At 50.5% G+C, this 13,639-nt stretch overlaps 1 protein-coding gene across 3 annotated transcripts in view; it reads right to left on the bottom strand.

Moving 5' to 3' along the window:
- The window catches only part of Zdhhc3 (zinc finger DHHC-type palmitoyltransferase 3), a 44,786-nt gene that overhangs the window by 2,794 nt on the left and 28,353 nt on the right, over positions 1 to 13,639 (bottom strand). For 2 of the 3 annotated variants that reach the window (XM_050141681.1, XM_050141683.1), the window contains 3 exons: positions 12,401 to 12,497; positions 11,568 to 11,649; positions 9,265 to 9,395 (listed from right to left, as the gene is read on the bottom strand). In XM_050141681.1, the coding sequence (XP_049997638.1) occupies positions 9,265 to 9,395; positions 11,568 to 11,649; positions 12,401 to 12,497 (310 nt within the window). Of the gene's footprint in view, positions 1 to 6,149; positions 7,711 to 9,264; positions 9,396 to 11,567; positions 11,650 to 12,400; positions 12,498 to 13,639 lie in introns of those variants that run through there. The other variant, XM_050141682.1, reaches the window with a different exon arrangement.

Below are 13,639 nucleotides of genomic sequence, written 5' to 3'. Positions count from 1 at the left end.
CTGGAGGGGAATGGGGCGAGAGGTCAGTGTGGTGTGACTTGTCTTGGCAGAGCAGGGCATGGGGTGTCCGATATGGCACAGCTTGCTGTGGCCCAGGCCACCCTGGAAGCCCCATAGGGCTGCAGGGCAGAGTAGAAGCTGTTGAGCCCGGTAAGAAGGCGTGGCATTGGAACTGCCTGTCACCCACTGACTCCCTGATCCCTTCCTCCAAAGGCAGAGGTTGGCTGCTGGACACCAAGTGACCAAGGATACCCTGGCTCCTGTCCGTCTGACGAAACCACTAAGATAGGACCAGCAAGCTTGGCACCGGGAAGGCTGAGGGCTGAGGACATGGGACAGGACACAAACATGCAAGGGGAAGCAGCAGATGCCACATGCAGCGGGCACCGGAAGGTGCAAAGGCCACTGTAGGTTGTGAGGGTTTGTCAGGCCTGCTCATGCAGTGGGTTCCCCATGGCTTCTCCCGGGCTGACCACTCACCTGCTGAGGATGCTGGCTGTAACTCGGCCACCAGGCCACAGAAAGAGGGTGACAGGTAGGAAAAAGCCCAGAATTGTTACAGATACAGCCAGAACAAGTCTCTAAACCCATAACATCCCTACAGAGGCTCTGAGACCCCAGTGTAGCCTCTGCTGGAAACCAAGGGAGTTCACTGAGTTTTCCCAACAGACATGATGTGCTCATTCATATGACTCAAGACCCTCTTCCTCCATCCAAGACCTCTATGTTCCTAGTTCTACATCTTCTCTTCCATGCAATCTTCTCCCATAACTGGCATATTGGACACCATCTTTGTTATGCGGACATCTGACGGTATCCTATACCAACACTCTGCCACTCTTCCCACGGACACCGTCTTTGTTATGCGGACATCTGACCGTATCCTATACCAACGCTTCCCATGCCACCTCAGATTAGTTCCAGAGTCTGATCTCAGCAGGTGTGGTGCCGCACACCCTTAGCCCTAGCACTTGGGAGGAACAGGACAGCCGGGGATAAACAAACAGATGATAGGAATCTGAGCTCATTCTCTCTTCATATGAGACATCAATCACCAGAGGAGCTAACGGGCGTTTTACAGCAGTGAATATTACAGAGACGGATTTAGCCAATGATCAAAGTCAGAACTGCTGAGACTGAAGTGGATCAGTGGCAAGTGTCCCCAGTTACAGAGAACCACAGATAAAACACCCCAATGCCATTCCTGCCCCAAACCACAGCCCAACCCAAAGACATAAAGGCTTCTGCAGAGCACCTGGTCCAGCCTGCACTGGGCCAACCGGACAGAAGTGGTTTATTCTGAATTCGATGTCACAGGATCACTACATACTTAAACTGATTCATATTACATTATATGAATTTATCCTCAATTTAAAAAATGTAGATGACAAATTTAAGAGTGAGGAACTGCTAGAAATTGGGGTGAAGAGACAAACAATAGAATGTGGGGTCCATGAAGGCAAAGGGGGCAAGGAGAGGAACCTCAAGAGAGCCCCTGAAGCAGAGGGCAGTATGTTTCAATAGTTTTGTCTTTAAAGAGAAAATGGGTTTCATCTGCTATTGTGTGTAGGCTGGTCTCAAACTCCTAGGCTCAAGTGATCTTCCCATGGTAGCCTCCTGACTACAGGTATGTGCTGCCATGCAGACTTCAAGATTTTACTTTCTCCTTTTTACTTTTTATGTTGCATTTATTTACTTTTTAAGGAGGCAGGGTTTCTCTGTAGCTTTTGGAGCCCGTCCTGGCACTAGCTCTTGTAGACTAGGTTGGCCTGGAACTCAAGAGATCCGCCTGCCTCTGCCTCCAGAGTGCTGGGACTAAAGGCATGTGCCACCACTGCTCAGCTGTTTCTTTCCTTTTAAAATTATTTTTTTAAAAAGATGTATTTATTTATTTTGTTCACAGTGTTCTGTCTGCATGTATGCCTGCAGGCCAGAAGAGGGCACAAGATTTCATTACAGATGGTTGTGAGCCACCATGTAGTTGCTGGGAATTGAACTCAGGACTTCTGGAAGAACAGTCACTGCTCTTAACCTCTGAGCCATCTCTCCAGCCCCCTAAAATTATTTTCTTAAAAGAGAAACATTTTGTTGATGTTATTGTTATGTTTATCTTTGGCACTGAATATCATAGAGAAGATACATAATTTTTCTGGCTTTTAAAAAATTTATTTATTATACAGTTCTGCCTGCATATATTCCTACAGGCCAGAAGAGGGCACCAGACCTCATTATAAATGGCTGTGAGCCACCATGTGGTTGCTGGGAATTGACCTCAGGACTTCTGGAAGAGTAGCCAGTGCTCTTTAACCTCTGAGCCATCTCTCCAGCCCTTGCTGGTTTTTTATAAGTGAAATTATTTCACAATGAAAAGTTTAAACAAATGTCAAAAAATTCATGGCAGATTTTGTTCTCCAACCCGGAACACTGAATTTATAACGCAAAGTTGAGGGTTGGAGTGTACAGTAATGCAGGCTGATTTTAGAAATCGGAACCATGTGGGCGGCAGCTTTACGTGACCCCTCGGCCACCCAGCGACCTGTGTGGTAATCACAGGGGAGCCGTTTGCACAGGAACCCCCCCCCCCATGGAACTGTTTCCCTAGCAAATGGTGTCTGTTTCTGTGGATTTGTCCACATTTCATGTTTTCACCATGGAGCAAACATTAGTTTTATAGAATCAGGTCAGACCCTTGCAAGTCGTGCCCACAGGCACAGGCTACCTTCCTGCAGACAGCAGCGACAATTCATTTTCAGGGACCCTGCATCCCCTGCCTGGTGATCACCTGCAGTCAAGAAGGGCTGGGCCACTGCAATGTGATGACACCCACTTGGTAGGGAAGGTGTCAGGGCTGATTCTCAGCAGAGGTCGGACAGGTTGAGCCAGCAGCCCAAGCTTGGCTGGAAGGCTATGCAGAAATAGGACCAAGGTTTTTTCTCTCCACCAGGTGTTTTCACTTTGCCCACGTGGACAAGCAGGGTTGCCACTGTCCAATGGTGTGTTAGGATAGCTGGCCTGTGAGCTGACATTCTTAGCAGCTAAGAGAACAGACATCAGGAGTGCCAGTTGAGTCCAGAGAGGAAATGGCCTGAATAAAAGGATGCATAAAGCAGGCCCGAGGCTCTCTTTCTAGGAGTCATAGAGTCCAGAAGGCTCATGCTCACAAGTGGGTACCCACGTCTCAGGCTCAAGAGAACAGAGTGACTGATTCACGCAGTCCCCTGCACGTATGGGGAGTGTGATCTGTGAACTCACCAACACCCTAGCATGAAGAGAGGAGGCCAAAGACTACCAAGGGAGGCAGAGACCCCAAGGCTTGTGAGACTCCTGGAGTAAGACTCCAGTGTCAGCAGATGAGTTGGCCAGCACCCCCACAGCAGGCTCTCTAGAGCTGCAGGCAATGTATTTAAAAATGGTCTTTTCTGGGCACGGCGCATCCTGGCACTCAGGAGGCAGAGGCAAGTGGATCTGTGTAGGTCTGAGACTAACAGAGACACCTTGTCTCAAACCAACCCCTCAACAAGACAAGTTAAACATGGGGCTCCAGAGAAGCTGTTACACACCCAGAAATCAAGCCCCGGACCACTCTACCTTCTGCATTTTCATCCAGTGCTCGCACAGACCACGAGAGAGAAACTAAGGCTCAGGGAGACTGTCCACTCCCGTCCTTTGGTGTGGGTTGGACAGGTGCTGCCACTGAGTCCGGTCACCTCAGCTGAAGAATTCCACTTTCCCCAGAGGGTTTCTGGGCTGCCACCTCTGCAGGACTCATTATTCTTCCTGGTTTTCATTGTCCACGGCAGAGGAGAGTAAAGGATCTGGGGCCTCTGCTTCACGTGTATTAAAAGTGAAGGACAGACAGGGATCCAGGCCTCTCTTCTTTAAGTAGTAACTTTCTTCTGAGGGAGAAAGGAGGCTGAAGGTCCTGGTTTTGGGGAGCGTTCTGCTCAGTGGCTTCTTTCCTTTTCTCTGGAATAGAATTTCACTGTGCCCCCTAGGCTGGTCTTGAACTTGACTCAAGCCACATTCCCATCCTAACCTCCCGAGTGTTGGGACTACAGACGCACACCACTATACCTGGCTCTTTATGAATTTTTTTTTGAGATCTAGGGTCTCATATACCACAGGCTAACTGTGCATATACCCAAGAATGACCATGAAAGGACCCTCTTGCTACTACTTCTGAACCTGTTGGGATTAACAGCTGTGTGCCTCCAAGCTTGCCTTCATATAGTCAAGAATCAGCCCCACGAGAGTGAAGCCACAGTGGAAAATGAAAACCTGCCCATGGTGGGGCTACTCAAACACTGTGGGTCTGGAGAACTCTCTAGACGCTCCTCACGGGAAGGTTGGTTCCTTGGTTTTATCCTTCTTCTGCTGGCTCTTCAGTAAAGGTGCCTTGGTCAAGACAGGCTTGCATGGAATGTTTAAGGATCGCCAGAGACTGTTTTATAGATCTCGGGTTTCCTTGGCATTCATTTGTAGGAGAGGTCACACATAATAGAGTGGAAGTCGCCGGTCAGTGGTTGATTGGTGTGAGCACATCCCACGTAGCGGGCAGCAACAGCACCCATCACCACCAGCAGCACAGCTAACCTGAAGCCCCATCCCTGCAACTCTGAATCATTTGCGTCCCTTGGGTAGTTCAACCTTTGAAGCTGATATGCTGTTTAGAAACAGAGGAACTGAAATCTTATTAGTCTGGTTTGAGAACTCCAGCCCACCCTCCTGGAGTGGGACAGTCCGTGACGCCAATCTTGCATGGGCATCCCTTAATAAACGTTTGGCAGTTTGTCTCATTTGGAAGGTTTCTCATCAGACTGAGCAAAGGCTGGCTATCCGTTAGCTCTTGTAAGGCTCAAGGGTCACAGAGATGATGGCATCAAGGAAAGGCCCAGCACACATATCTTCTTTTGTACCCTGTATACATGTCACCAAGCCCGTGTAAACACACAGATATGACATCAGAGATGGACAAGAACATGGTATCACCCAGCCCAACTGGGTCTTCTTCACTCCTACTCTCCAGAGTTCCCATTCTGAAATACAGGATACGTAGGCTTCCTTACCAGTGGGGACCACTGAGAAGGTGACCATCTGAAGAAGCTGACACACATGTGGTCACTGTACACTCGCTCAGAGAGCGTGAACTAGGACACACACAGGCCACCCTGGGCTAGTCCTACCTTGAGTTCCCTTTGCTTTAGTGTGAGCATTGGGACTTGTACTAATTCAGAGGCAAATTCAAATGAAACCTGGATGTGAGCTGGGAGCAACCTTGTTTAGAGGGTGAGCTTTAGTTTCAGGATTCAAACTCCTGTAGCGCCACCTACTGCATTCCCTAGGAACTCCACAGGGAAAGCAATGAGCCACCTACAAAAAGTGTCCTTGAAGGAGATTTCCTGAGTTCCAGTCTTGAGAGGAAAAGTGTGTGTGTGTGTGTGTGTGTGAGAGAGAGAGAGAGACAGACAGACAGACAGACAGATAGACAGACAATGACAACAGAAACCACAGCTGTAGCGCTGCTGCCCGCTGCCCAGTTGGTCCATCCTGAGTATCTGAGCAAGGCTAGAGCATTCTAACCTACTGAACCTGGAATAGGCCACACCTCTTTCATATATATCTAGAAAACTATAAAATTTAAAAGGTCTGGAGAACAAATGCTATAAACTTTACCTAAAAAAAGCCTATCTATGTAAATATATACAATTATGTGCAAAATTAAACACACACACACACACACACACACGCACCCAACCCCCAGGATCTCCACCTAAGCAGCACAGCAGGTGCAAGTCAAAGCCAAATGAGGTAGGGAGGTGGCCAAGCCCTCGCTTAAACGCCCAGGGTGGTCTCATCATCTGTCAACACTTGAGGCCATCAGCAAGAGTCCCACAGCAGCACGCTAGAACTGTGGGCAGGGACGCTAGGCACTTTCGGTTGGCTCAGTTTTGCGCTCTGCTGGGCAGGCTCTGGTCCAGACTCTGGAGAGCTTGGCGTCCTGGAGTCACAGAGCACCCACCCAACACACACACAGCACTGACCTCAGAAAGGTCAGCATACCGTTTACAAACCAAACTGAACTCCCTCACCTTGCAGCCCGACGCCACCTACCCTTCTGCACAGACCCTGGGGAGACAGTGGAGCAGAAACAGGTTTGGAAAAGGTTTATTGCATTGTTTCCATGTGGAAGCACTGGCAGAGTTGGGAAGAGGCAGCATGTCCCGCTGACTTCTGAAAAAATCACAGGGCTATGTCGACTTTCCTCCTACCCAGGACTAGAGTGAAAAACCTTATCCCACCCCCACCCCAAGCAAAAGCTACAAAGGGAGTTCTGTGGTGAGCGCTTTAAAACCACTAGTGTGGAGGACTTCACGGTGCTCGTGGTCTAAGTGGGATGTAGTGTTCAAGAAGGGTTTTCTCCCAGCACCTCCTGCATCCCCCGGTCCTTCCGCAGCTCAGGACCAGCTCAGTCCTGTAAGACTGCGCAGGGAACTGCCTCCGGATGGGAAAGCTAGTCTGTGCGGTGGGCAGAGGAGCAGGTGTGGGGGAGGCTACCTGGCAACTCTAAGAACGTTGCCTAACATCTACAAACCATCTCCCGGAGAAACACAAGTAAGATACAGTCTGTGCACATCTAGAGGGCTTCAAACTCCAGAAAATATATGCTCATGGCAGACTAAAAATGAGATGATCCTGATAGCTGGCCTGTCTGTTTCTCTCAGAATGAACATAGCTGGATTGACAACTTGCTGGGAAAGGGCGGGAACTGGGGTAGGAAGTAGTTGTAACACAGACAAGTGTAGCTTGCCTGAAACTGTTTTTCCTCTTGTGACTGTATAAGGCATTTTTGAACTGGAAAACAGCTCTCCTTCATAGTCTTCCAAAAAGCCAGAGGGACACAACTGCTAATTCAGAATACAGAGACCCCCTTACCTCTCCCACCTCATCCGATCATTCTGCACATCTGTGCCCATCAAGTACAAGGCTGGCAACTACTTTTGAAACTGAGGCGAACTGTGTTCACTTGGGCGCAGGAAGCCGCTTCAGAAAGGCCCTTCTGAAGGCTCCAGCCCCAATCTTGCCATTCTTAGGCCTCTAGGGGCTAGCATCATCTTCAGTGAGGTTCTGAGTCCCGCGGGTGCCAGTGCTGCCCGGTGGGCAGGAGGCGGTCAGGGCCCTCTTGGCTTCCCTACTGGACCAGTTCATCCACACACAGCCAGCAGGGGGTCAATTAGTAGAAGGGGCGGGGCCTGGGCAGCACCCTCGACGTTAGTCGTGCTGACAGACAGCAGAGAGGAGACAGAGGCCAGAGAAGTGATTTCAAAAGGAAAAGAGCAGCTTCATTCGTCAAAAAATTGAAAAGATGATTTTTTTTTTTAAAAAAAATAAAACATGGGGACTTTTTTTTCTCTGCAATGCTCAGCCATTTTTCTGGAGACATAAAAAAGTTTTAAGAGTAGTCACTTTGTTTTGCTTTTGGCCTAAACATTCACGAGAGCGGATGGGATGGTGCCATGACGTGGCCTGAGTGGCAATGCCGGTCAGGGTCCTTCAGACCACGTACTGGTACGGGTCTGCCTTCCCTTGGTCTGGTGTGGCAAAGGGGCTGGCCCAGCCTAGAGAGAAAGGGTGGCCAAAAACAGCTTTCATGTTCATCCACTTTGTTTTTTTAGCCCATCTTCTCTCTTCCTTTTTCAATTGTTCTATTCCCTGAAAACAAGAACAATCACACTTTCAGTCAGGCGCCCCAGGGCTGTGGCTTCAGGGGAGACGTCCACATGCCTCTGATGACCAGAGTAAACACTTCTTTGTCAAAGCCGTGAAGCTACCTACATAACGCAGCTTTCTTCTGTCTCTCGTAAGAAGCATCACACACTTACAAGTTCCCAAGGAGGGGGCAATGAGCTCTCAGCAGGCACCCGGGCCACTGCCGCCAACAAGACTGACACCGGCTAGTCAAAGGGTTTACATGCCAGACCTGACTTGCTGCATCAGGAAGGGCTCCGAGGCACCTGTGTATACAAAGGCTTTGGTGCAGGAGCCCGAAATTCTGACAACCAACGGTGGCTGTTGGTGCGGGAAAGATGAACAGGAGAGCTGAAGCTACAATGGCCACTTTGCAGAAAAAAAAAGGAGAAGAAGAAGAAGAAAAGAAAGACGAGCAGCAGCTAACGGGACCGCTCTGGTGCAGCCTCACCAGCCCAGAGGTCCAGGAAGCGGCCACTGGGCAGTCTGGGGAGAGGGGAGAGACAGTGAGAGGCAGGTAGTGAGGAAAACAATCACCCCAAGAGGAAGGAGGAATTAGCGCAGGTTAGAGGGAAAGGGGTCACAGTGGGGAGGAAGGAAGTCTTTCCAGCGCTCGCTCCCTCAGTGAGGAGCGGGGAGGCCAAGGCAGTTCTCACAGCCTGTGCCACTTTCCCTGCCAAGTCTCAGGGAAAAAATACAAGATAAAACAAAAACCAGGGAAGGGGAAGAGAGTTTTCTTTCCCTCCTTCAAACAGCTGTTGAGATGCCTGAACGGCAGAGAGCAAGGGCTGTTGTCTGTCTGCTGTCTGTCAAGAGGGGATGGGGTAGCCCATGTGCTCACAGCCTAGGGACCTGGGAAGACACCAGTTGAAGAGGTCGATGCTCTCCCCGCGAGCTGCAGGCCTTTTGTTTCTTTTCAACATATTCTCTTTGGGGACAGTCTTGATGAACAACAGCTAGGACCAGGCTGTCAGTGGGCCTCTGCTCCCACAACATGCTCTGGGCACCTGAGGCCGTGAAGAAGCTGCTCTTCATCTAGTACGGGGCCCCTAGACCAAGCTCAAGGTTTCTATCTGGGGAGACGGGGGGGGGGGGCAGCGCTCATGAAGCCAGGAGCAAGCAGGAGACTGAATGCAAGTCCCCACGATTCTTCTGCATATTCAACTAAGGTGCTGCCCACCTCACCCTCCAGAACCCAAAGCACAAAAGTCAAGAAACGCTACCTCACAGCTACTTCAGAGCTCCTGTACGTCTCTGCAAGGCCAGGAGCTGACTGCAGGACATGAAGCAGGTGGGCAGATCTGTCCCCTGGATCCAATCATGACACCAGCTCTAGAAGCTCATACCTAGAGCCCTGCTGGGAAGTGCAGACCCTGGCAGAATGCCCAAAGGGGCACAATATGTGGTAAAGAAGGCAACCTTCTGGCTAGGGCTACAGACAGGACCAGTCCCATGTGACCCTGCACCCTGAGCCCTCAGGCCCGGTACCTGGCCAGGTCCCCAAAGCCCCCTGCTTACCGTCTCATCTGTGCAGATGGAGTGCACTTGGGTCCCGAACATCACTGAAGTGAAAATGAGGAAGAGCAGCGCCTCAAAGCACAGCAGGATGAGCAGGATGACCGTGGTGGGGGGCGAGAAGGAGCTGCACTCTGCAAGGGAAGCGGGGGGACAGGGATGGCTGCCTGGCTCCCTGCTCCACCCCACCAAGCTCCCACCCTGCCTCCGGGTCCTACTTTTTGACCTCTTACTCCTTCAAGGAGTCCTCAAGAGACTTGGCAGCCCGCTAGATGGAGGAGCTGGCTATGGGTTACTACCTGCCTGGCCCTGAGTGCTGAGGGGTTCTGGGAAGAAGAGTGCTTGAGGGCTCTCAAGTCTGACAGTCATGGGTAGGGGACAAATCTGACCATGAGCTCCATGATGGCCCTAACACTCTGCACTGGCCAGCCTTTCCTACCTCTTCCATGTGGACATGGAACTGCATCTTTCTTCCTTACCTGACATCTACCTCTCCCACTACACCTATGCCGGACTCCAGGCAGCAAGTAACTGTTCTCTCACTGCCGTACAATCAGTTTTGAAGGCTGCCCAACCACAGGTATCTGAGCATGAAGCTCAGGCATCCTGAGATATACGTTCCCCTGGTACAGGTAAATGGATAAGAAGTGAAAACAGAACATCTGTGTAGCTTACTTCAGCTGTGGGGTGTGTGTGAGTGTGTGCATGCGCGTGTGCCAGCGTGCACACACATAAAAAACAGCGGTCACTCCCTTCTCAGCTGCACTGTTATGGGGCAAAGCCAGGGAGGTCCACCGTTCCCTTCCCTTCTTGCCCCAGACTCTGAAAATTCCAATTAGGATTTGGAATGGCAGGATCCAGGCCCCAGGAGTGTAGAATACCCAACTCAGAGTACCCATCCTAGGACACAGTTCCCTGAGCCCTCTTATACAAAATCTATTATGGCTCAACAGCTTAACCAGAGCCAAGCAAGGATGAACTTAACTATTAACCATGGGCAATTTTCCCAGTCTTACTGCCCTGGGAATGGGTGTCTGGAGTCCACTCCGTTAGGAACCTGGCTGGGAGGACCTTGTGCAATGGAGGCAGCAGACAAGGTTTGAACTGTAGGCCCTCTTTTCAGGTGAGAGGTCTCAGGACTACATCATACTCTGACCCCAGCTTTTGTCATATATAAAGGAGGAGCACTCTCCTATCCTGGGGCTCAGAGGGTCTAAACAAAGCAATGCTCAAAATACTCCCTGCTTGTTGCCTGGCTCCTAGTTGGCTCTAACCGTCCTGTCAGCACCACTACAACGTCGTTGCCTCTGTGACAGTCTGGGTTATACAATAATTGTTCACAATTAGCCTGACACAGGCAGGAGGTTTGTGATGATAAAATGACCTCACTGGTTACCCTCTATCAAGTTGCCAAGGCCATACCTGAATTGGCCTGGATTGCCAGAGCTGGCAGAATACAAGCACTTGCAGAATGCTCACTGAGTGAGCAGAAATGGGTTGGGTTCACTTGGTTCTGCAGATGGTATCTTGCTGTTCCTGCCCCCCTTTCAAAACTGTGGTGGACACGGAGAGGGCCAAAGAGTGGAGGCGTGGAAAGAGGAGGGCACTCACCAAGGGCAGAACTGGAGAACAGTTCCTGCTTGGGACATCTGACTTGCAGATTCTGAGTGTGAAAGCTCTAGCCCAGCATGTAGCTGTTTGTTACTTTCTGCTCTCCCACCCCCATTTCTCCTGCAGTCTCAGGCTAAGCTCCCTTCCTCAGCATCTGCACATTTAGATGGGATACGTGTGAAACAGGGAGACACTGTCTCCAATCTTAATCTAAGTATCAAGACAAGCAATCTGAAAATAACAACAACAACACACACACAAAGAAAAACCAACACAAATCCTCTATGCCCTAGGCAAAAAGTTAAAACTGATCTCTGGGAGACTGGGGTAAAATGTCCTTGGTTACAGTGCCCTGTTTAGAGCTGGGGTGTCACCCAGGAGGGAGTGCTTGCCTGCTGCGGCCCTGGGTTTCAACCCTAGCAGTGACAAGAGTGAAACTGGTGCCCTGCAGACCCAGACTCAAAGCTGTCTCTCTCCTGCCTCCTTAGGAGCCTGGCCTCTGCTCACTTATGCCTGTGAGCATCTCTGGGACACGCCCAGTCTGCTGCCTCTCTTACAACCTGATCAGTCTGTAGGCTTTCGGAAGATCTAATAAAAAAAGGCTGGGCCTGGTACTGCACAGGGGATGGAGGCCCCATGCCACTCAGTTTCTACACCTTCTCTACAGCAGGAAGAAAAACCCCAGCAATACTTACTTGTCCAGTCTTCTTCAAAGCAATGCAGGAAGTGGAATCCCACCATGATGAGGGCGTGCAAGGAAATGAGAGCTATGTACATCTGAAACAGGAAAGCAGGGCTGAGCCATTGTTGGGAGAACGGCCTAACTGTGCAGTCTCCTTGAACATGTGCTACGGGAACATTTTGCTAGGCTAAGGAAGAGTATCTGTGATTCCTCCAGCCCACAGACCCCCTACTTTCCTGTTTGGAGTGGGAAGGCACCAGCCATTTGTTAGGAATATGTGGAACCAGAACAGACGTACAGCCTAAACACAGACAGGACTTGGGCTGTGTGGGGCACATACAACCTGCTGCTCCTTCTAACTGAAAGGGTCAGAGCGCCAACCATCTGCACCTACCTGGGCTCCGAGCTCGAGGTCACCAGCAACACTGCCTTCTTTAGGGACTAATGCCTGAGCGATACCCAGAACAGAACGCTTGCCCCCGGTACGCAAACCAAACTTGCTTTCTTTTTTTTTGTTTTGTTTTGTTTTTTGAGACAGGGTTTCTCTGTGGCTTTGGAGCCTGTCCTGGCACTAGCTCTTGTAGACCAGGCTGGTCTCGAACTCACAGAGATCCGCCTGCCTCTGCCTTCCGAGTGCTGGGATTAAAGGCGTGCGCCACCACTGCCCGGCCCAAACTTGCTTTCTACAGGCACAAGCGAAGAGCACTGTGGAGCCAGGGAGATCCAGCCACGTGGGTAGGCAGTGTTCTCAACAGCAGCAAAGACCGCACAGAGTGCTGACATTTTCCAAAGAATAAGAGTCCCATTGCCTCGTGGAGGCAGGGCAGAACTCAGAAGCCGACTTACTGTAAACAGGACAAAGTACTTCTGGTTGTTCTCGCCGACACAGTTGTTGACCCAAGGACAGTGGTGGTCCATCTTGCGAATGCACCGTTTACAGACACTGAAAGGACCATATTCAGACTCTCAGCAGGAATTGTCACCATACATGGTCTGAAACAAGCACTGCACAGTGACAAACCAGCAGGCACTGGGCAATACCAGACTCCAGCTCCCACCTCTGGGCACCAGGAGAAATACGTCTAGAAGGCATATGAGGACCTCCAGGGTCAAGTCATTCCTCCAAGGCATCTGCACACATTAACAGGCTAGAACTGACCCAGGTAAGAGGTTGTTCGCAGCCTCACGGAGGAGGCCAAGTACGATGAGTTTGGATAATGTTACTGTAGGACAGGATATTGGGGAGGGGGTGAGTTCCAGAAGCTCTACCAAGCACTAGCAGAGATGGAATGCACTTTTTCAGGCTGTAGGAACTGTAGCAGCTTGGCAGACTTGGCAGCCACACTAGTGGGTTCCTATCAGTTTGCCTTACACGAGAGGCTTCACACTGCTCTTGCTCTTCTCCGTCTCCAAGGGCCTCTCATGATCTCATGACACAGGCAACATTCAGAAATGCTAGCCTGGTTCCATGATCTCCGGGAGCAGGAAGGCAAGGGAGGAAAAGGAGGCCCTACATGGATGCAGAAGGCAACTGTATCACTGGTCTGTCTGCTCTGCCTCTTCTGTTACACGTGGGAATTATGTACATGATACATTGGTGAACACTTCCTCCCCACAGAACAAGGTTTTCTGTGTACTCCTGGAACCTGCTCGTAGACCAGGTTGGCCTCAAACACAGTGACCCACATGCCTTTGCCTCTCGAGTGCTGGGATTAAAGCTGTGTGTCACCATATCTGGCCTTCTCATACTCCATTTTAAAGTAGACCCCATGGATGGAGTCACCCACTACAACCTACTTCTCATCTTACAGGCATGTCTTCCCAATAAAGAGAGCTCTAGGGTCCTTAATGCTCTTTTCACCTAGGAAACGAACTCCTGAGAGCATCTCTCCTTGTCCAGGCTCCTGAACAGGTCGTCTCCCACCCTCCTTGTTTCTAGGGAGGTTTTCAAGTACATGCTCGAGTCAGTGAGGACTCCACTGTAGAGAGAACAGGTGTGGACGAGCAGGAGGCTAGGTTTCACAAGGGGCTAAGGGGCCCTGGGCAACCAGGTCAGACAAACACATGCTCGAGGGACAGGAAGTG

The sequence above is a fragment of the Alexandromys fortis genome, unplaced genomic scaffold (genome assembly GCF_014885135.2).
Source record: "Alexandromys fortis isolate MF-2015 unplaced genomic scaffold, M_Fortis_MF-2015_v1.1 scaffold_44, whole genome shotgun sequence".
NCBI classification, from domain to species: domain Eukaryota; kingdom Metazoa; phylum Chordata; class Mammalia; order Rodentia; family Cricetidae; genus Alexandromys; species Alexandromys fortis.
Note: the sequence above shows the minus strand (reverse complement) of the source record. Positions and strands in the feature narration are given on the sequence as shown.